The sequence below is a fragment of the Hemitrygon akajei genome, chromosome 5, assembly GCF_048418815.1.
Source record: "Hemitrygon akajei chromosome 5, sHemAka1.3, whole genome shotgun sequence".
NCBI lineage: Eukaryota > Metazoa > Chordata > Chondrichthyes > Myliobatiformes > Dasyatidae > Hemitrygon > Hemitrygon akajei.
The window spans coordinates 176,560,452-176,584,429 of record NC_133128.1 but is presented as its reverse complement, the minus strand read 5'-3'; the positions used below and the strand labels follow the sequence as shown (position 1 = coordinate 176,584,429).

Below are 23,978 nucleotides of genomic sequence, written 5' to 3'. Positions count from 1 at the left end.
TGGTTTACTCACCAACGAAGCTATAAAGATCAAGACACACTCACTTGGCTCTGTCTAGAGAAGGCAAGGTCTCTAAGCAGTGATCACACTCCTCTGAAACCTCCTCCAAAAGGACTGGCTGCTCACAGCCCTCAATTTGTTTATCACTGCCTCTTTCCAATCTTAAACCATGTATAGACTTATTAAAGGACTCATTATTGCTTCGTCACAGTACATCACCGTCCCAGATAAGACCAAACAGTAACATAACAATACATTTTTTATAATGTTTATCAAATGAACTTTCATACAAAATGCCCTACAGGTGCTCTGAGCACAATTAGAGGAAGGCTTGTGTTCTTCAATTTGCAATGTTATGTTTTGCTGATGGGGCCAATGATCATTTGGTGGAGCAGGAAGGAGGCCTTGCCCTCCGGGGACCTCTGCACTAAGCTGCTTCTACCTCCCACATCCATTCACGCATGCTGACCATTTCAGCACACGTATGCTCCAGAGGGCCAGTGTCAAAGCCGGTGACCGGGAAAGCCCGACGATAGAGCCACAGAAGGAATCTCTCCCCCAAGATGAACCTCTTGCTGTGTGAAAAGGGACAACAGATAGATTTGAAAATAAAATCTGGACAGCTAAAAAATAATCTTAAGTATCTTAAAAACAGTAATGTGTATATTTGTTGAGCTGAATAGAGGGTTAATAAAATCCAGATACACTGCTCTGATGAGTCATTCTGGCTTCACCAGCACTTACATTTCTGACTTGGTCACTGGGAGTGTTTCTTGCTCTGTTTAGACAAGGGTGATGGTGCTGACAATTCTACCCCTCTTCTTGATTTTCCTCCTCATATCAGTTGTGCTTTCCAGAAGTCAACAGTGAGAGCTAGTGAATGGTAATTGCAAAGCACAGTGGGTAAGGCCACCCTTGGGGTGGAGGAGCAACATCCAATGTTCCCTCTAGTGGCCTGCAACCTGATGGCATGAATATCAATTTTCCTTCCAGTAAACTAATTCTCCCCTCCCCTCTATTCACCACTTTAACTTTTACCTTCCCTCACCTGTCTATCACTTCATCTTGGGTCCCCTGCTCCTTCCCTTTCTCCTGTTGTCCACTCTCCTCTCCTATCAGATTCCTTCTTCTCATGCTCTTGACCTTTCCCACCCACCTGATCTCACCTATCACCTTCCAGCTAGCCTCCTTCCCCTACTCCCACCTTTTAATTCTGGCATCTCCCCCCCCCCCCCCCCAATCTTCCTTTCCAGTCCTGACGACGAGTCTTGGCCTGAAATATCAACTGTCTGTTCATTTCCAAGGAAGCTGCCTGACCTGCTGAGTTCCTCCAGCATTTTGTATGTGCTGCTTTGGAGATTTCCAAGGGCTGTGCAGATAGTCCATCTGCTGTGGGGATGAGAAATAAAACAATATGGAGGAGGCAGCAGTGACTATGTAGGAAACATGGAGGTTTGTAGTCAGCAAGGAGAACTGGCTGCAGCCGGTGACTGTGTAAGATGCAGGATACGAGAAGTGATGTGGTATTAGGAGTATTCCTGTTTTACTGGTGAAATGGGTTAATGTATTTGAAATGAAAAGCTAGGCATGGCACAGTGTTCCCTTGGGAATTACTCCAACTGGTACAATAGAGCAGAAGAAATTCTATTCCAGAATTGTAAAAGTGACCATCAGGTAAAGGTGAACAAACACCTTTGCTGCTGATGTGAATACATCATATGTTTTCCTGACTGAGCCCCAAATCCTGGGATGAACCTGATGTTGGAGACCTAATCCTGCCATAAGACCATAAGATACCGGAGCGGGATTAGGCCATTTGGCCCATCGTGTCTGCTCTGCCATTTCATCATGGCTGATCCGATTCTCCTCTCAGCCCCAATTTCTTGTCTTCTCCCCATCTTGCCGTCTTCATGCCCTGAAGTGCCCCCTCGTGCCCCTTTATCCAAAGTGACAGTGGGTTTCCCCCTATTGCTACAGAAGAACAACCCCCCCCCCCCATGAGGATCTCCACAGCAAGATTTCAAAGAATTCAGGCGTGATCTTCAGTTTGCCTTTCTGCGCAGTGTATTCTACAGCTGATATTGAAAAAGTGCCAGCAGGGATTGGAATCTTTCTTCAAGGAGAATGTTTCCACTTGAAAGTAAGGCTCAAGGGGTTTGGTGGAAAGTGTGTGTGATCTGTTGGCAACCTGCCTGACCCCCGACGTGAGTGGGAAAGCAGCCAGTCAAATGGAAGCCAGTTACAGGAGCTAATATTGCCTGTGTTTCCTCTCACTAAACAGCATTAAAATTGGGGCTTCTACTTAAACTAACATCTGCCTCCAAATTTCTTCTCATATTCCTAAGATGCCAATTACTTTTAAGCTTCTGGTCTGGTACTGGCAACTTTTCTGGAATCTGATCATTTACACATAGAGAGTGAGATAGTTCTTTACCCTCATTACCTATCTAGAGTTATTATTTGCTCTATGGCTCAGAGCAATAAAACCAAGGGGTGAAAATGAGCTGTTATTCAGTAATTATTTATTAAGATACAGCACAGTGTCGAACAGGCCCTACTGGCCCTTGGAGCCACGCTGCCCAGCAACCCCCCCCCCCCCGCCCCCCGGATTTAATCCTAGCCTAATTATGGGACAGTTTACAATGATCAATTAACCTACCAACTGGTGTGTCTTTGGACTGTGGGAGGAAACCGGAGCACCCAGAGGAAACCCACTTGGTCACGGGGAGAATGTACAAACTCCTTACAGACAACGGCGGGAAACCGGGACACTGGTACTATGAAGTGTGCTAACCACTTCGCTGCTGTGTCACGAAGCCACAAGACTGGCATTTGATTTCATCCCTCAAGATTACTAACCCTATCAGCTTCCTGTAACTGTATCCATACATTAGATAACTTCAGTGCACTGGCCTCAAAATGTCTTCCTGGCACCTGGAACAGCATTCCAGCTGCTGTTCACAGTATCCCAACATAGAAAAGGTTCCTGACATTTATATTAGATTTAACTTGCAGCTCATTTAACCTGTGCTATATTGTTTGAGGATATTGAAAAGTACCAACTTTATTTTGTCTCTTCTGAGGCATCACAGTACAAGGCTGAGGATTCCTTCTTTATCATAATGTTATTCCTAGACGTTACTCTAAAAGTTTAGAAATGGCAAAGTACCTTAAGGAATTGTTTATAAAATTTAATACAGGCTGTAGTAGAGTATTACATCAAAAAGAAGAAAACACATTTTTCATTAACAGATGAATTGGATTGAATGTCCAGTACCTACACACTTCTCGTCCACATCAAATAGGCCTTAAAGCTATCCGCTTCTTTCTCAACACCAGACCCAACTAATTCCCTTCCACCACCCTCCTCCTCCATCTGGCAGAGCTGCTCCTCACACTCAACAATTTCTCCTTCTGCTTCTCCCACTTTCTCCAAACCCAAAGTGTAGCCATGGACTCCTGCACGGACCCAAGCTACGGCTGACTCTTTGATAGGTACATGGAACAGTTCATGTTCCAAGCCTTCATAGGCAATGCTCCACAACTCTTTCTGATGACTGCACTGGTGGTACTTCAAGCACCCATGCTGAGCTTGTTAATTTCATCAACTCTGCCTTCAACTTCTACACTGCCCTTAAATTCACTTTGTCCATTTCTGGCACCTCTCTCCCCTGTCTCGATCTCTCTGTCTCCATGTATGGGAACAAACTTCTACTGATATCTTTTATAAACCTACTGACTCTCACATCTTTCTTGACTATACCTCTTCCCACCTTGTCTCCTGTAAAAGTACTACCCCTTTTCTTAGTTCCTTTGTCTCCACCACAACTCTTCCCAGGACGAGGCTTTCCTTTCCAGAACATCAGAGATGTCCTCCTTCATAAAAGGATGGGCTTTCCCTTCCTCCACCATTGATGCTGTCCTCACCTGCATCTCCTCCATTTTCTGGACATCTGCTCTCACCCTCTTCACAGCATTTTACAGGGATAGAGTTACTTGTGTGCCCACCTACCTACACCATGAGCTTCTGCATCCAGCACATCATTCTCCACACCCAGCCATCTGCAACGGGATCCTACCACCAACCATACCTTTACCACTACCTCCCCAGCACTCAACTCTCCGCTTTCTGTGGGGATCGTGCTCTCCATGATTCCCTTGTCCATTTGTCTCTCCCCACTGATCTCCTTCCTAGCACTTACCTCTGCAAGAGGGAGAATGCTACACCTGTCCCATTCACCTCTTCTCTCAGGACCCCAAACAGTCCTTCCAGCTAAGGCATCTGTAAATGTATTGGGGTCATCTACTGTATCTAGTACTACTCAACACTGGTGGCAAGAATGTCCATCCCAACTCACAAATACCTTGTGATTTTATGAATTAGCTTCCACTGTTATCATCCTGAATGTAAACCTTATGAAGTAGTAACACGAGCTGCATACCTACAGTACGAGCCCAAAATGTTATTGCTTTTCTCTCTAAATCTGCTGTTTGGTCTGTTGGGTATTTCAAAGATCTACTGCTTTCATTTCAGATGTAATAATGATAGCATTTTGGTTTTGTTCAATCAGTGTCATGTTGTACATGCTATTTTCTTAAGTCAATTCATTTAGTAAAATGCTTAGTTTTAACTTTGGGAGAGTCTTGGAGCTTAGTTTAATATTCAGGATATTCAAATTGTTAGATTCTTAAGTCAATGTTGGACTAGAGCAGAAGTTCTGGAAGAGCACCCATAAATGTTGAGCTGTTTCTTTAACTGATTCATGATCACAAATGAATTTTATCCAAAGGTACTCATATTCATAATCAATTTGAGCTGACATGTTATCAGTTGTAAAGATAGACTGGATATTTATGGCTGCGATTCACAAATAAGTGGCTGATGTTTTCCTTGCGATCAGGGAGTGTGTTTTTGAGCCAGTTTATTAATTCAGTTGTATCTCATTGAATACACCACTGGCAGTCTCAATTAGAGTCATAGAGTACTGCAGCACAGAAACAGGCCATTCAGCCCATCTCATACAGACCAAACCCATGCCATCCATTACAGTACCTATCCAAACTTCTGTAAAGTGTGACACTTGAACCTGCACCCACCACTTTTGCTGGCAACTTGTTCCACACTCACACCACCCTCAGAGTGAAGACATTTCCCCTCATATCCCTTTAAATATTTCATCTTTCACCCTAAACCTCTGACCACTAGTTCCAGCCTCACCCAACCTGAGGAGGAAGAGCCTGCTTGCATACACAAGAGTCTTTAGTATGTACTGGCCGGTCACTCAAGAATGGTCGAGAGGTTTGGGACTGGAGCAAGGATGTGGTCTTTTGCTAGGAATTTCTTCCCTTATAATCTTCGGAGATATCACACCCCACCTGGACTTATCTGGAATAGATGCTGAGAACATATACAGTATATTTGGGAAGAATATACAGAAGAATGTAGCCTGTGGCTGGACTACCTTTCTACAGAGGAGAGCCTCAATCTTTAGGCCACCAGATACTGTGATGGGAAGTGCATTCCCCATTTCTCAATCTGCTATGCTGTGCAGCATCTGAGAGGTCACAGAGACTCACTAGCAATGAAGAGATTTCATCACATTTGTAAAATCACACGAAGCTTATCTTGAACAGAAAGAATTTCCACCCCACCCAACATATTTGGCCTGCATTGGCACTGGTTGATAAGGGGATACTCTACATCCCTGACTGCTCACCAGTTCAAAGTAGCTCCAGCAGTCGTGCATCAATACAAGGGACACTAAAGCATCGAAGAATTGGAAGAACATGCCACAGACCTCGAGATGTGTTTCTGTTGGAGACGCCTGCAGTATATGACAGTCAGGTGTGAAGATTCCATTGTAGTGCACTGCATGTGGTGTAGCCTAGTCAACTGCAGACTGCAACCAGTGCAAGAGGGATGGGTGCATAGAGCGGAGTCTGAAGGCCAGCAGGAATAAGAGGAGCAGGTGGCTAATCACTTCTAGAAACAAAGCATCACTTACAGTCTTGCAGTAAACATATTTTCCTCTAAAGTGTGCTGACATGCCAAGACTAATCATCCTGGGTGGGTCATCACAGATATGCTGAAATCCCAGAAGCTGCCACACAATTCTGACTTGTCTTTGCTCACAGGAGTATGTTATGCTCTAAATAAGAATACTTCTGAAACGCTTATCACCTTGAGAATTGTTCATAGCGTATACAAGAATTGTGATTTTGCTTGGAGGCCTTGCCAGCGAATTAAGAACTTCCATGTTTGACAAGTGAGTCCCAGAAATGCCCAGTGCAAGCACCGAGAAATTCCACCCACTCCATGCAGAACTGCCAGGGGAGTCGTATATAATCCAGGCCACTGCCTTGTGGTCATCAGCGCATCACTTCCTCCGCTGAATATTCTCCCCAATGAAATCACATCAAGCACCAAAGCACCAAGCCGCACTACGCTATCAGCCTCAGTATTGACCCAGTCCTGGTGAAGGATCTTGGCCCGAAACATTGACTGTTTATTCCCATCCATGGGTGCTGCCTGACCTGCAGAGCTCCTCCAGCACTTTGTACGCATTGCTCAGTACTGACCTCTTCTTCGAATTCCAATTAAGAGAGTTAAATGAGCATATCCTCATTTTCTCAAAGCAAAGTTTAATTTTAAAAGGTAAAATTCAGATAAATTGGTGCATGGCATGTTTAAAAATGTGCAAATTGGTACCATTTTATCAAGTCTCACCTCATAGTATCAAGTGCCTTTAATTCTTCCCTAACGTGTAGCATGCAGAAATGAGCACGATGCATCAGCTGGGGCTTAACCAGTGCTTCATGAAGTTGTACTATAGCTTTCTTGCTTTTGCTGTTTCTCTGTCTTTAGTTTGGTTTACATCAGTTTCTCTATTTCTGTCTTTAGATCCAAGGAGACAATATGCTCAATATAAGATCTGTTTACTTGTCATGTCTTTACAGACTTGAGTACCAAACTTTCTCCTTCCTTTAAAATCATACCATTTTGCTTCCTTAACTTACCACTTCAATTGATTATCCAATACTTAGAGTTAAGACAGCTGAATTTGCATCAAGAGCTTTATCAAATTCACATCAGTTTTCATAGTCAAGACTTTTATGTTGTTGGCAAAGTCCCAAAGATAAAGATGCAAAATGGTTCTGCTTAAAAATTCCATTTTGACTTTCAGAGTGGGTGAAAATTTGACTACAAGGGCAAACCTATAAAAAATCATTTGTTCAGCTAACGAAGAATTGGGGAATTATACAATACCAAGATCAATCAGCCACCTCAGCTATACCAGTTCTCTAAAAGATCTTTTAAGTTGATCCATTACCTTCTCTAGCCCCACAGCTCTACAAATATTCCCTTCAACTACATACAAGTTCCCTTTTGAAAATTGCTACTGAAGCCATTTTCACTACCTTAACTGGCATTGTGCTACACATTATAATAACTCACTGATTAAAAGATATTCTCCTCATCTCAGCCTTGGCTTCTTTGCCATCTACTATAAATCTGTATACTCCAGCTACCACACCTAATGCTAACAAACAGCTACTCACAACTGATGCTATCAAAACCTTTCATAGTTTTGAAAATCTCTTAACTCTTCATCTTCTTTTCTCTAACCTGAAGGTATGACCCTTCACATACCTGATTACCCTTTTCACTGGAATCATTATCCTCATATACTGCACCTGGCATAAGCCTTTGACACCCTTTGTAATATAAGGTTCCCAGAATTTGCCACAAGGTACCAATAGTGACCCAACCAGTGTTTTAATTTAGTTAAGCAAAATTTCCTTGATTTTAAATCTCTGTTTTTGAAATCTAGAATTCAGTCATTTTTTTTTTTAAAAGACCAGAAGACCATAAAAGATAGGAGCAGAATTGGGCCATTCTGCCATTTCACCATGGCTGATCCATTTCCCTCTCAACTCCATTCTCCTGCTTTCTCTCCATAGCTTTTCATGCCCTGACTAATCAAGAACTTATCAACCTCCACCTTAAATACATCCAATGACTTGACCTCTACAGCTGCTTGTGGCAATGAATTCCACAGATTCACCACTCTCCGGCTAAAGAAATTCCTCCTCATCTACGTTCTAATTTATGTCCCTCTACTCTGAGGCTGTGACCTCTGGTCCTAGACTCCTCCACCATAGGAAACATCCACTCCACATCCACTCTCTCTAGGCCTTTCAACATTTGATAGGTTTCAGTGAGATCCTCCCCCCCCCCCCATTCTTCTAAATTCCAGCAATAAAGGTCCAGAGTTATCAACCACACCTCATACAATAAGCCTTTCATTCTCAAAGTTGTGTTGCTGAATTCCTCTCCAATGTTAACACATTCTTACTTAAATACGGGGCCCAAAACTGCTCACAATACTCCAAGGCCTCAGCAGTGCCTTATAAAGCCTCAACATTACCTTCTTGCTTTAAATTCCAGTCCTCTTGAAATTAATGCTAACATCGTATTTGCCTTCCTCACCACTGACTCAACCTGCAAATTAGCCGTTAGGGAATCCTGTACAAGGACTCTCAAGTCCTTTTGCACTTTGGAGTTGTGAATTTTCTTCCCAATTAAAAAATAGTCTATGTTGTTATTCCTTCTTCCAAAGTGGATGACCATACACTTCCCAACACTGTATTCCATTTGCCAGTTCTTTGCTCATTCTCCTAATCTGTCCAAAGCCTTCTGCAGCCTTCTTGCTTCCTCAATACTAGCTACCCTTTGTATTGTCCATAAACTTAGCCAACAAAGCCATCAAATCCATCATCCAAATCATTGACATGTGAAGTAAAATGAAGTGGTCTCAATTGACCCTTGCAGAATACAACTTGTCACCCCCAGCCAACCAGAATAGGCCCCCTTTATTCCCGCTCTTTGCCTCCTCTGGAAACATTCTATAACCTAGTGATTTTTGAAAGATCATTACTAATGCCTCCACAATCTCTTCAGCTACCTCTTTCAGAACCACGGAGCGTAGTCCATCTGGCCCAGGTGACTTCATCTAATTTCAGATCTTGCAGTTTCCCAAGAACTTTCTCTCTAGTTACAGCAACTGCACTTACTTCTGTCTCCTGACACTTCTGAATTTCCAGCTTACTGCAAGTGTCTTCCGCATATTTCATCTTTTCCCCCATGACATTTTTAGTTGCTTTATGTCAGCTTTTAAAAGTTTCCCATTCCTCTAACTTCCCACTAACTTTTGCTCTATTATATGTCCTCTCTTTGGCTTTTATGTTGTCTTTGACTTCCCTTGTCAGCCATGTTTGTGTCATCCGTCCTTTAGAATATTACTTCTTCTTTAGGATGTAGCTATCTTGTGCCTTCTGAATTCCTCCCAAAAACTGCAGCCATTACTGCTCTGCTGTCATCCCTGCTAGTGTTCGCTTCCAATCAATTTTGGCCAGCTGCTCTCTCATGCTTTTATAATTCCATTTCCTCCACTGGAATACCAATACATCTGACTTTAGCTTTTCCCTCTCAAATTGCAGGGTGAGTTCTATCATATTACTGCTCCCAAGGGTTCCTTTACCTTAAGTTCCCTAATCAAATCGTTCATTACACAACACCTAATCCAGAATAGATAATCCTTTAGGTGTCTCGAGCACAAGTTGCTCTAAACAGCCATCTTGTAGACTTTCTACAAATTTTCTGACTTGGGATCCAGTTACAATCTGATTTTCTCAATCTACACGAATATTGAAATCCCCCATGACAATCGTAACATTAACCCTTTGACTGCCTTTTCTATCTACTGTTGTAATTTATATTCCACATCCTGGCAACTGTTCGGAGGCCTGTATATATAACTTCTAACAAATAACTTTGTTATTTGCTGATCATGCCACATCCAAGAATTTATTAATCCGTTAGCTTCTTTTTCAGTATCCCCGTTAAGATCTGGTTTTATTGCTCCCCTCCATTTTCCCATTGAAAATGAATCAATTCATGCCTCTCTGCATCAAATTTAGTTTGTACCCTTCACCTGTCTTTGTGTCCCACTGGTTTTGCCACTGTCCTTTTCTATGTTTTCTCTGCTTCCAAGCTTTTTAGCATTTGCACAGATAAAGCTGGAACATTTTGAAATAGATGGCTTGTCTGTACATCATGGTTTTATGAGAACTCTGAGCATCTTACAGAGGTACTCGGTCAGCTACACAGTTTGTGTTTCTTGCAGAGGCATACTAAAATTGGATAACTTCTACCTGCAGAAGAATTCCGAAACATATATTTTGTACTTTGTTACTGCACACACTATACTTCAATAAATACATTTCTTTTATCAAACCATAAATGCATTTTACTCAGGAACTGAAAAGTTCAAATTAATTTCAAGAGTGACATTAAAAAGAAATTGTGATTTCCTGCTTGACTATACAATTTTAGTTGATCTACTCAATACAGTTTGGGTGGCAAAGCAATGCAATTTGGTTATCCTGAAGAAAGCACTAGTTATACTATGCAAACTTACACTTTAACAGTAGAAATACATTGTTTATAACCCAGGATAACTTTCCCATCTTTCTGTGACAGCATATCCTCAACCTTGCTATGAATAATCACAAGAATAACACATCAGAAGGCCTCTCATGTTAGAAATTGTGGAACATGAAGGTTAAGATGATTGCAGAATATTCAACAAGATGTTATCAGCCGGAAATAAATTGGTTGAGCAAAGTATCTTATTAAAAAATATTAATATGCAAATTTAACACTTAATGACATTACATTTTGCACTTGTCTGAATTCAAGGATTTTGTTTGTTGTCTTTTTGCAGAAACAGTGAAAGAATCAATAACCTCATAAGTCAGTCATCCAACCGCTCTCAATGAACTGCAAGATCGTGTGAGACAAGACCATATATCAATTAGGTAAAACAGAGATGAACTATAAAATAGTAATTTGTTCTGATACAGTACTACGAAGGCTTCCTCACTAAAGTACTCAGTATCTCAATGAACTATTGATGCCTACTGGCATCATTTTAGAAATACACCAAATGGAAATTTCTTCATTAAGTTCATAAAAGCTATTACTCAAGGGTTTCAGATCAGAATATTGTAGTTCATTATTGCCTTAAAGCCAAGAAAACAGCAAAAAAAAGGACACGTGTCTTTTAAAATTTGTCTCGTTTAAATTTCTATTTGAACCTCCTTTGAATATATCAGTGAAATCTTAATCAAAAGAACCCTGATTAAACCTCAAAGCAAAGCTAACATGTTAAGATTGTGGCAGTATGTAAAGGATAAGTTATGACATTATGTTGTTCTGCAGGGAAGGATGATAAACAGGTGAAGATCTTGTGTTGAGCAGATTCATTCTTAAGTAAATACACACAGCACCAGTTTTAAATTTTATAATTTTCCACTATTGCAAAAACAATTCAGACATTTTCTTCATTAGAATTGTTGGCCAGAAGAAAGTCTAATCAAGGACAGAGGAAGCAGACAAGCCTGTTGTCTTTGTTCCCAGGCATTACTTTATCTGATCTGCTTCCAACCCCTCCTTTTTGTTTTGATACAAATGTACCCTTGGTATCATTTGCTATCATAAATTGACACTCCTATTCACTTCCTTGGTGCACCAGGTTATCAGCTAAAACTACACCTGAGCCTATATGTAGCGAGACCCAGCATAATACAAACAGGGTCGGATTAATGTTAGAAGATACAGGGGTATTTGTCACTTTGGTACCAGGGTTTCAGCATGTGCAGGTAATCTTTACCTAACAGAAATACAGTGCCTGAATGGAGCTCACCTAAAACTAAACGATTATTTACTCACTTTCCTGGGAGACAACTAAGCAAGAGTGAGTTTAAGCCAGTCAAAAATAGAAGGAAAAGAGGACTATTGGAATTAGTGGGAGCATGCTATGCATCAGGGGTAGCAATGGCCAATACCCTAGATATAGCAGAATTAGAAACCAAGATACAGTCCCTCCAGCAGAAAATAAGGGATATTACTGGAGAGAATTACCAAGATCAGGTACAAACTAATCAGACTGGTCGAGATGCATCCCAGGTAACTCTGGATGTGGTTAAATTTCTGAAGCCCCTTCAAGATACAACAAATCTGATTATCGACCGCATGGACCTCATGTCGAAGGAAATGCATAAAGCTGAGATCCGTGCTACATATGCTAATTTGTTGCTTATATGACTGGCACTAATTTATTGCAGCTGGATGTACATCAAGTACCAAATTGGGTTTCAGGTGAGCATCTAATAGAATGGGTCGGAGCGAGGGTGCCATTGTGTGATATTAGAAGCCTTACGATAACCAGCAGAGTACTGGGTACCCATGATGATGGTAAAGGAAGGTTTTATGTCAGAGCAGTGTTCCACATTCCCTGACATGGAAATAATTCAACCTACCCTTTGAAAAGGGTTTATAACATTGGCAAATATCATGAGAATGCATGGATACCCTTAAGTAACCCACCAATACATGATACTGTTATGAATGGTACTGGGAAAGGGATAGATTTATCATGATGCGATCAACGGGGAGACAAGTCTAGAAGAAATGACAAAACAGAAGCTTACAAATTGTGCTTTCAGTACTTATGAAAATGGTTCTTTGTCTTTTTTGCCTGTGAATAATCAGTCTTTATTACAATATGCTTCTGTGGGACAGACATATTATATAGCAACAGGGGCCACCAGTTATAGCAAGGGATGGAAACAATGCCTTTTGGAAAGTAACAATGTCTCATGGGAAATGTGACTTCAGATCTGGCCTTTGGGGGATGACTTTGCCTCAGCCAGCAGCAGACATAGTAACGCATGGGAACTTCAAGATCAAACTCACTGATACAGATGAATATCTGTGGGACTGTGTTGTCACTGAGTTGCTACCAGTTCTTCACTTGACTGCAGAACGGACACGTGTTATGGAGGAGGCAAGGGAGATTATCCATCTATGAACTAAGGACACTAAAGTAATTAAAACACAGGCAAATGAAATATTGAGTGACCCAGGGTTTTGGGCTAAGTTTTGGAAATTAGGGACAAATATTCAAATACATCCGTGGGTGAGAATAGTATCACATGCTTCTGGAATACTAATTTTATATACCCTGATAATTGTATTGCTCAATGTATATCAACTGGAAATAATTCAACCTACCCTTTGAAAAGGGTTCATAACATTGGCAAATATCATGAGAATACATGGATATCCTTCAGTAACCCACCAACACATGATATTGCTGAAATAATGGAAAAAACTTGAGGAAAATGCTTTCATGAAACAGCAGAGATGATTGTCAGTATAAAGTGGGTGAATTTAGTTAGTAAATGTTAATATTATTTATAGAATGTAAGTGTTGCACACCTACTGGGGTTCCATGGCAGTCCTATAGGCAGTCAACTAAATGAGAGGAGGATAATGATCCTAAGATAAATATCTTAGGAGGGGAGATGTTGGTCAGAAGAAACTACAGTCTAATCAAGGACCGGGGAAGTAGACAAACCAGTTGTCTTTGTTGCCCCCCATTTTGTGGACTCTGAACTGATTCTTGGCTCTTGGATAATCTAATCAGAGCAACTGAATGTGGACACAGGAAGCTTCAGGTAAGGATCTGCTAAACCTGAGGCCATTCTCAAACAAGTAGCTATTTGTTATGTAAAGGGTGTGGACTCTGAACCGATTGTTGATTCTGGGACAATCTAATCAGAGCAATTGAATGTGGGACACAATTGTGGAGACCATTCTCAGAGGAGTAGCTACTTGTTATGTAACATGCCAGACCTACCAAAGAAGCTATCTGTAATCTCGTTAGACTCTGTCTAGGTTGCCTCATTTAACTGGTTTGGACCAGTCAGGGTTTAAAGACACAAATACACAATGCTGGGGTGGGCAGAGCCATGAAACGATGTTGGCTGTAGCCCTGTACAATACCAACTAGGTCAGGTGACCTTGAGCCAATGGGATGGAGATCCAATGGTTCAAATGATGAGGAACAGTATAAGACTCAGGAGCTCCAAATACACAGGGGCGATAACTCTCCAGCAGCCAGAGACCAACCATCGCAGATAAGGAGGACCCCACGGACACGTGGAGATCAGGACCGTGAGGAACGCCTGGCCAGCGTAGACCCCTTTCCCGGGTAATAACTTTTCTCTTCATTGACTGTTCATGGAGAGTCTGAAAATTCTAGTAGGGTGCACACAGGGAGAAAGTTTCCGAACCCACGTGCTTTTTAGTTGAAACAATAAAAGTTACTTGTTGGTAAATACAGATTCTCAGTACCTCACTGATGATTAGTACAAGTGGTGAGATTTTTGCAACAGAATGCAATAATTTTTTGTCAATTTTTAAAAATTATGCATTCCAATCTTGCCACTGCACTCAAAAATAAATCTTAAATAAGGTATAGATCACCAAGTGATTTGAGGAACAATAATTCAGAATCATCACAACTTATGGCACAGAAGTAGTCCATTTGGTGCACATCTCTCTTATCAACTATTTGAGAATTATTTCCCAAGTTGTTATAACAGTGTCAGTCACAAAGTCAACCTACTTTCCTGTAACATAGATCTATAACCAGGCAATTCTATCATTCATAGAGGAATGTGATCATCTTTACAAAATCACAAACTAAACAAGTATTTTTTGATTTTGAACTTCAATCTCAGAACTGAATGGTTACAAAATACTGCTCTGATTTTATTCTAACTATGTTTCTCTTACCGTTGACAAGCCAAGTAATCCGAGGTTGAGACTTGCTATCCACAGAGCATTCCAGCACAAAATCCTGGCCTTCACTCACAGTGCGATCTTTCAGTTTGCTTGTGAAAACTGGTGGCATCTCCTTGGCCCTGGAGCCTTGAATTGATTAATCAAAATAATCCATCATTAAGGTGTGTATAAATTTTCTTCATGCAGTACTGTGCAAAAATTATAGGTACATATAGCTAATTATAGGTACATATAGCTAAGATTTTTTGCACAATACACTAGTTTTATGTATTGCATAGTATATAGGATGTACCTCACCTGGTCCCTCAGTATCACCTCTTTGAATAAGAAGGATATGGCGACACAGCAGTGCCTTCACTTCCTGAGGAGGTTGATGCAAGCAAGCCTGCCCCCCCCCGCCCCCCAACTTCATTGACTTTTACAGGAGCACCATTGAAATCATCCTGACAAGCTGCATCACCATCTGGAATGGGGACAACAGAGCATTCGAGAAGAAGTTCCTATAAAGGTCTGTGAAAACAGCCGAGAGGATCATAGGTGTCTCCCTACCATCCATCTGGGACGTTTATCAGAAACGCAGCACACGCAGGGCCCTTAGTATTATCAAGGACCCACCCACCCATCCAGCATCCTCTTCAACTTTCTACCATCAGGCAGGAGACTACGATGCATAAAAACGAGAATGGTCAGGATGGGAAATCAGCTTTTCCTTAGGCCAACAGGCTTCTGAACTCCCTGTGGCATTGAATTCGAACTGTCACTGGTTAATCTTACAATATTTAATTTATGTGCTTTACTTTGTTTATTTATGTGTAATTCATTTGTAGATTTTATTCTTACTTTCCTAAGTACTGTGTGTTATGTGTACTACTGTGCTTTACACCCTGGTCTGAAGAAACATTATTTTGTTTGATGGAATGCATGTATATCGTTAAATTAAAATAAACTTGACTGTACTGCTGTTGCAAAAGAAAAAAAAAACACATTTTATGACACAAGTGAGTGATGATAAACCTGATTCTGATATGGGTCTCTACTGGGGACCAAGAGTGGGAAGGAGGCAGGGAGAAGGAAATCATGGTTGGGAAAAGAGGAACAGAGAGGAGAGGGTGTGGGAAGAACCAGAGGGGTGTTCTGCAATGATCAATAAACCAATAGCTTGGAATCAAATTGCCTTGTCTGGTGACTCTGGGCTGGGTGTTTCTGCAGCCGTGCCACCCCCTACCCTTGGCCCTCCTTCTCTGTCAGGGGTCTCACACACCCCTCCCCCTCCACCCTCATCATTTGTTCCCACTGGATTTAGATACTCACTCTCCGCTCCACATCAACAAATACAGTACTGTGTAAGAGTATTAGGCAGAAATGAAAGAGACATTAACTCACTAATCCACCTGACAAGGGTGTACAGCAGGGACATGGGAATGTCACTTGGACTGGAAAACTGCAGCAGACTGATAGTGAAAAGAGGCAAACTCAACAAGACTAAACGAGCGAGATACCTGAAGGCCACATACCAGATGTACAGGACAGCTACGAATACCTCGGGATCCTGCAGGAAGACACAATGAGGACACAAGGAAGGCTGCAACATCCAGGTGCCTCCAAAGAGTGAGACAGGTCCTAAAAAGCCAGCCAAATGGGAAGAACAAGATCAAAGCCATCAACACATTTACCCTACCAGTCATCAGATACCCAGCCGCAATAGTCTGCTGGCCAAGAAACGAACTGGAAGCCACTGACATAAAGACCCAGTAACTACTAATAATACATGAAGGATTCCATCCAAAGTCATCCAGGAGGATGAGGGCTTGGAGGTGTCGAGGCCACAGTCCTGGAGGAAATGTGAAACATCCATGAGCACATCAGGAAGATGACCCCTAAGATGACCTATTAGGAGAATACCTCAGACAGCAGGCAGGGGACATGGAAATGGAAGTGGGTGAAGCAGAGCCAAAGGACCAGAGACCATGGCAGGACAAGACACTGCATAGGATGTACCATCACCAGATATCAGAGATGGCTGACATGAGAAAGCCCTATCAATGGCTGGAAACGGCAGGGCTGAGGGATGGCACAGAGGCGCTGTTCATAACTGCACAGGAACTGGCACTGAGCACAAGAGCAATGGAAGCAGGGGTCTATCACACCAGACAAGACTGAAGATGCAGACTGCGCAAGGAATCTGCTGAAACCACCCAGCACATAGTAGCAAGGTGCAAGATGCAGGCAGGGACAGCATACACTGAACGACACAACCAAGGTGCATGAATTATATACAGGAACATCTGCACTGAGTATGGATTCGATACTCCCAAATCCAAATGGGAAACACCTGAGAAGGTAGTGGAGAATGACAGAGTCAAGATCCTGTGGAATTCCCAAATACAGACTGATAAGCCAGTACTGGCCAAACAACCAGACAAAGAACAGAAGAGAGCAATAGTAATAGATGTAGCAGTCCTGAATGACAGTTACATCAGGATGAAAGGATATGAGAAGCTGGAGAAATACCAGGACTTGAAAGAGCAGATAGAAAGGATGTGGAAAGTTAAAGTTAGAGTAATCCCAGTGGTGATAGGACCACTTGGGACTGTAACACCTGGCTCCAACAAATCCTGGGAACAACATCTGAGATCTCAGTCCAGAAGAGCGCACCCTAGTAACAGCAAGGACACTGTGCTGAACCCTCAAGCTCCCAGGCCTCTGGTAGGGGACCTGAGATTGAGGCAAAAGTACACATACCTATAAGGGGTGAGAGAAAAAAAAATATAATGTGCCTCAGACTTTTGCACAATACTGTAGTTGTTGCATATAAATTACCGATGCAACTGATATTGGACAAAATGTGTATTTGCTATATTCCTGTACTATTCTAATGCAGGATAAACCATTTAAAATATTTAATATTCTTCAGAAGAGGTAAGGAGTAAAAATTTGGAAAGGCTGCAGAAACAGTTGACCAGGATGCTGTCTGGATTGGAGGGATGAGCTATAAGGAGAGGTTGAACAAATTTGAGTTGTTCTTCCAAGATGTCGGAGGCTGATGAGAGACCTGAGGGAGTTCCTATTACAATTATTACACAGTCAGAATCATTGCGCCAGGGTAGAAATACCAAACACCAGAAGACACTCTTTTAAATTGTGAAGGGCAAGTTAATTCACTCAACTTTACTTGTCCCATCAATGAAATGTTCCCACAATCAATAAACTCCTTTCAAGGACTCTTCATCTCATGTTCAAGATACTTATTGCATATTTGTTTATTATTATTTCTTTCTTTTTGTATTTGCACAATTTGTTGTCTTCTGCATTCTGGTTGAAAGCCCAAGTTGGGCAGTCTTTCATTGATTCTGTTATGGTTATTATTCTACAGATTTATTGAGTGTGCCAGCAAGAAAATGAATCTCAGGGTTGGAAATGGCAATGTACAGAATATGTCCTTTGATAATAAATTTACTTTGAACTTTGATTTACACAGAGAGTGGTAGGAGCTGGAGTGAGTTACCAGGGGTAGGAATGGAAACAAGCAGATTGGTGGTGTTTAGGAGGCTTTTAGATACTCCTGAATATGTAGGGAATAGAGGGATATCGATGATACTCACCAGGAGGACACTAAGTATGAATTAGTATTAAGATTGGCACAACACTATGGGCTAAATGGCCTGTGCAGTGTTGTTCTTTTCTATCAAGACATTAATGATCCTTGGACGTTACACTGAATGTTTAGTTAAATCAAATGCAATCCTTTTGGCATTCATGCTCAGGAGTTCGGACTGCATTTCTCTGAAAGGACAATTTGCTTCTTAGCATTGCAAAGAACAAAATTAAGATGTAGCGAGCCCACCATTGATGAGAAGAACGATGGGAAGCCCTGGAGAATTTCCAAGTGCGGAGGCCTGCCAGCTCATTCCAGACCTAATGAAGTACCAGGGAAATACCACCTGGAAGTTCCTCATAGTTGTAGGGCTATTGGCTCGTTCCAGACTCTCATGGCCCTCTGAGTGAAGAAGTTTCCTCACGTTCCCCTTAAACTTTTCACCTTTCACCCTTAGCCCATTACCTATGATTGTAGTCCCACTGAACCTCAGTGGAAAAAGCCTGCTTGCATTTACCTATCTATACACCTCAGAATTTTGTATACCTCTGTCAAATCTCCTCTCAGTCTCAGAATCAGTATTAATATCACAGCATAAGTAGTGAAATTTGTTAACTTTGTGACAGCAGTACAATGCAGTACATAACAATATAGAAAAATTAAAATAAATCAATTACAGTAAATATATACATGTATGTTAAATAGATAAATTCAAAATAGTGCAAAAACAGAAATAGTTTGAAAAAAAGTGGAGGTAATGTTCATGGGTTCAATGACCATTTAGGAATCGGATGGCAAAGGGGAAGAAGCTGTTCCTGAATCGCTGAGTATGTATCTTCAGGCTTCTGTACCTCCTTCCTGACAGTAACAATGAGAAGAGGGCATATCCTGGGCGATGGAGGTCCCATCTTCTATGTTCCAAGGAATCTATTCAATCTTTTAATATAACAGCCTCAGACCCTGCAACATCCTTGTAAATTTTCTCTGTCCTCTTTCAACCTTATTTACATCTTTCCTGTAGGTAGGTGATCAAAACTGCACACAACACTCCAAATTAGGTGTCACAAATCTCTTCTACAACTTCAACATAACATCCCATCTCCTGCACTCAATACTTTGAATTATGAAGGCCAATGAGACAAGAGCTTTCTTTATGACCCCACCTACCTGTGATTCCTCTTTCAATGAATTATGGACCTATATTCACAAATCTCTTTGCTCCACCACACTCCTCAGTGCCCTACTATTCACTGTGTGAGACCTACCCAGGTAGGTCCTACTGAAGTGCAAAACTTCGCACTTGTCTGCATTAAGTTCCATCTGCCATTTTTCAGCCCATTTTTCCAGATGGTTCAAATCCCACCGCAAGCCATGACAGTCCTCCTCACTGTCCACTACATCCCTAATCTTTGTGTCATCTGCAAATTTGCTGATCCAGTTTACCATATTATCATCCAGATTGTTGATATCGATAGCAAATAACAATAGACCGAGCACTGATCTCTGCAGCACTCCACTAGTCAGAAGTCTCCAGTCAGAGAGGCAACCATCTACTATCACTCTGGCTTTTCCCACAAAGCCAATGTCTAATCTAATCGACTACCTCATCTTGAATGCCAAGCGACTGATCAACCTCCCATGCGGGACTTTGTCCAAGGCCTTGCTAAAATCCATGTGGACAACATCCACTCACTTGCCTTCATCAACTTTCTAGTGACTTCCTCAAAACACTCCATAAGATTGGTTTGACATGACCTACTATGCACGAAGCCATGCTTTCCTTAATCAGTCCCTGTCTATCCAAATACTCACATATCCAATTGCTTAGAATACCTACTACTGATGACAGGCTCACCGGCCTATAAATTCTTGATTTATTTTTAGAGACTTTCTGAAACAGCGAAACAACTTTGGTTATCCTCCAACCTGACATGGTGTCCAAGGGTAAATGACAGATGCAAAAAGAAAATGCATTTAAGACCTCCCCCCTCTCTTTTGGCTCTACACATTGATTGCCACTCTGATCTTCGAATACTTAACATGGGATGCAGGAACTTATGGAGCAAACTCTCATACTCTGTTTGAAGGAACAGCATGTTTATCAAACCATTAAACATTTATCACAACCTTGAATCTTTTGAAGCAATATTTTGGTCCTCATCCTTTAGCCTATAACTTACCAGAAAGATTTTAAATGTCATTAATAACTTCCCAGGGTTGGCCTCATTCTCTCCAATACTACAACCAATTGAGTATAACATTAATCCCTCACAAAACATCAGAAACTATATTGAAAGAAAAGGCAAACATGAGGAAATCTGCAGATGCTGGAAATTCAAACAACAACACACACAAAATGCTGGTGGAAAGTCTAAAGTCCTGACAAAGGGTCTCGGCCCGAAATGTCGACAGCACTTCTCCCTATCGATGCTGCCTGGCCTGCTGTGTTCCACCAGCATTTTGTGTGTGTTGTTGTTTGAAAGAAAAGGCAGATTACTTTCATGGGACTGAATTACTTGCCTTTTACACTCAAAGTCCAGCACCTTGAAACTTGGCCTCTGTTGTTTGATGCTGTACAGCTGTAGGAACCGCTGTCTGACACACTGATATTATTAAAGCAAAGATGTTGAACTCCATCCTCTTCATATATTTTAACACCTGGCTTTCCTTGAAGTAAGATTCCGTTTTTCGCCCATTTTACTTCTGGTTTCGGGCTTCCTGTGACTGTAGAACACGAACATCTCATTAATCAGATAATCACTTATTCCAGTCTTGCATCTCACAGTTCCAGCATTCAATTTTTGATCTCTCACAACTTCTGGTATTTCAGATTTAATTTGTCCCCTGTTTACATTGACTCCAGAGGTACCTTCTGTTCACAGGTATTTATTTCCTTCCTCTGGTTGGTTCCATCAATACTGGACAGTATTTCCTCCTCTCCATCCTTTGCTGCCACAGCTTAAAATTTCTCTGCCTCGCCCGCTCACTGTTACCAGCCTTTCCTGTTTGTATTTCAGAAATTACAGTTCCAAATGAAATTATAAATAATGATTTCCAACACCAGTAATATTTAAATTGCCTTGGATAACCACTTACATTAGGTTTCAAGCTGACTTTCAAAAGGAAATAAAGCAGGTTTGTTGTTTTTTTATTATTATGAAGCCTTCAAGTGGATTGGTCAGCGAGGGAGCATTTAGGAGATAAAGACCATATGACTATCTTGAGATTAAGGAGATGGTGGATAGGAGAGTGACCATATCACTAGCTTAAATAATAAAGGGAATTTGGATAGGCTAGGTCTGTTTTGTCCTGAGCGAAGGAGGCCGAGAGATGACATGATAGAAGTAAGGCATAGAGAGGACAGATAGTAGGGGTGTCCAAAACTAGAAGGCATAAGCTTAAGGTGAAAGGAAGGAATTCTAAAGATCTGAGGACTAATTTTTAAAGAATCGTTGGCATCTGGGATGAGCTGCCACAGGTGATGCTGGAAGTTGGATCAGTACCAACATTTAAGGGGCTTCTTGACAGGTATTTCATGGAGCAATAGGGAGTTACTGCAGGCAAGTGAAGGTTGGTTAACATAGACACATTGGAGTGAGGGTCTTATTTCACTGTTGTACATCTCTATGACTACAACTTTATTCCTCTGTGACTCTAACACTGTGACTTGCTTTTTGGCAGTTGTGACATTTACACTGGTTTCTCAGCAGCTACTTCAATTAAAAAGTGAGCCCTACATGCAGATACGATAGGGTCTTTTAAGAGACTCCTGGACAGGTACATGGAGCTTAGAAAAATAGAGGGCTATGGGTAACCCTAGGTAATTACTAAGGTAAGGACATATTTGGCACAGCTTTGTGGGCCAAAGTCCTATATTGAGCCGTAGGTTTTCTATGTTTCTATGAAGCTGGGGAGTTGTGTTTGCTTCGGACTGAAACTATATGAACAATTGTCATGTTGTGGCGACCCACTTCCCAGCGCACTCGAACCGGCTCACAAAGCGGCGCGCGTCGGCATTGAGGCCGGTCCCAAAGAGGGCGCCAAGCCTGATTCACCAGCAAGGGGAAAAGCCCGCGCGTGGGACGGGACTGTGAATATGCGCCCCCTACAGTATTCCTGCCCGGGGAGGGCAGGATCAGGAAGGCTTTAAAGTGAGGCCACGAAGTTTGAATAAACCTCTTTTGCAACTGCAGCTCGCCAACTCCGTGTCATTATTTCAGCGCTGTGTGTAGCACACCGCTACAATTGGTGACCCCGACGGCCCAAACGATATTTGGGCCAAAGATGAACGACACCGCATCTGTTCGTGCAGTTTCGTTAAAACTGCCAAGCTTCTGGACGCTGCGACCTCACCTATGGTTCCAGCAAGCAGAAGCCCAATTCCATGTTCGGCAGATAACCTCGGAGGACACACGTTACTACTACATGGTGAGCTCCCTCGACCAGGAAACAGCGGCCCAGGTTGAGGAGTTCATACAGTCGCCCCCCAGCGGACGGCAAATACACAGAATTCAAAGCCTTGCTCATAAGGACTTTTGGACTCCCACGGCGTGAGCGAGCTGCCCGCTTACTACACCTGGATGGTTTGGGGGACAGGCCACCGTCGGCTTTGATGAACAAGATGCTCTCCCTGGCCGGAGGTCACAAGCCCTGCCTCATGTTTGAGCAGGCATTCCTGGAGCAGCTGCCCAAGGACATACGCCTGCTGCTGTCCGACGTGGATTTCAGCGACCCCCGGAAGGTGGTGGCCCAGGCGGACGTGCTGTGGAAAGCCAAGAAGGAGAGTGGGGCGTCCGTCGCACAGATCACCAGACCACGCTCCCAGCAGCAAACCAGACCAGGCCCGGCCACAGAGCCCGCTAACCCCAGAGGCAGGGGGTGAGGAGGACAACGAACAATGGTGCTTCTACCACCAGCGGTGGGGCACAGAAGCCCGCCGCTGTAGCCCGCCCTGCAAGTTCCCGGGAAACACCAGGGCCAGTCGCCGCTGATTGCTACGGCGGCTGGCCATCGGGATAGCCTCCTGTATGTCTGGGGCAAGCGGTCGGGACGCCGCTTTTTGGTCGACACCAGAGCCCAGATCAGCGTCTTACCTCTGACGAGTTATGACACCCGCAACAGAGAACCGGGTCCCACCCTGAGGGCCGCGAACGGCAGCACAGTAAGGACCTAAACACCCGTACGGTGCGGCTACAGTTCGGCTCCAGCCGGTTCAGGTGGGACTTCACACTGGCCGCTGTAGCCCAACCGCTCCTGGGAGCGGATTTTTTGCGAGCTCACAGCCTACTGGTCGACCTGCCAAGGAAGAGACTGGTCCACGCCGAGCCTTTTCAAACGTTCTCCCTGGGTGAAGCCCAGTTGCCAGCCCCACGCCTAGACTCCATCACGCTGTCCGACAACGACTTCACCAGAGTCCTGGCGGATTTCCCATCGGTTCTGGCACAGCAGTTCATGGCAGCCATGCCCAGACACGGCGTACAGCACCACATCCTGACACAAGGACCACCCCTCCACGCCTGTGCTTGAAGGCTTCTCCCAGACAAGCTCCGACTGGCGAAGGAGGAGTTCAAGAGGATGGAGGAATTGGGGATCATATGGCAGTCTGACAGCCCATGGGCCTCCCCCCTGCACATGGTGCCCAAAGCAACAGGGGGCTGGAGACCATGC

The 23,978-nt window shown here is 42.8% G+C and overlaps 1 protein-coding gene across 1 annotated transcript in view; it reads right to left on the bottom strand.

Annotated features, from left to right (window-relative positions):
* Positions 1 to 23,978, bottom strand: part of LOC140728505 (myosin light chain kinase, smooth muscle-like) — a 341,168-nt gene that overhangs the window by 143,512 nt on the left and 173,678 nt on the right. The window contains exons 9-10 of the mRNA XM_073047317.1: positions 20,832 to 21,035; positions 14,708 to 14,842 (exon numbers count right to left, since the gene is read on the bottom strand). Coding sequence (XP_072903418.1) covers positions 14,708 to 14,842; positions 20,832 to 21,035 — 339 coding nt within the window. The remainder of the gene's footprint in view (positions 1 to 14,707; positions 14,843 to 20,831; positions 21,036 to 23,978) is intronic.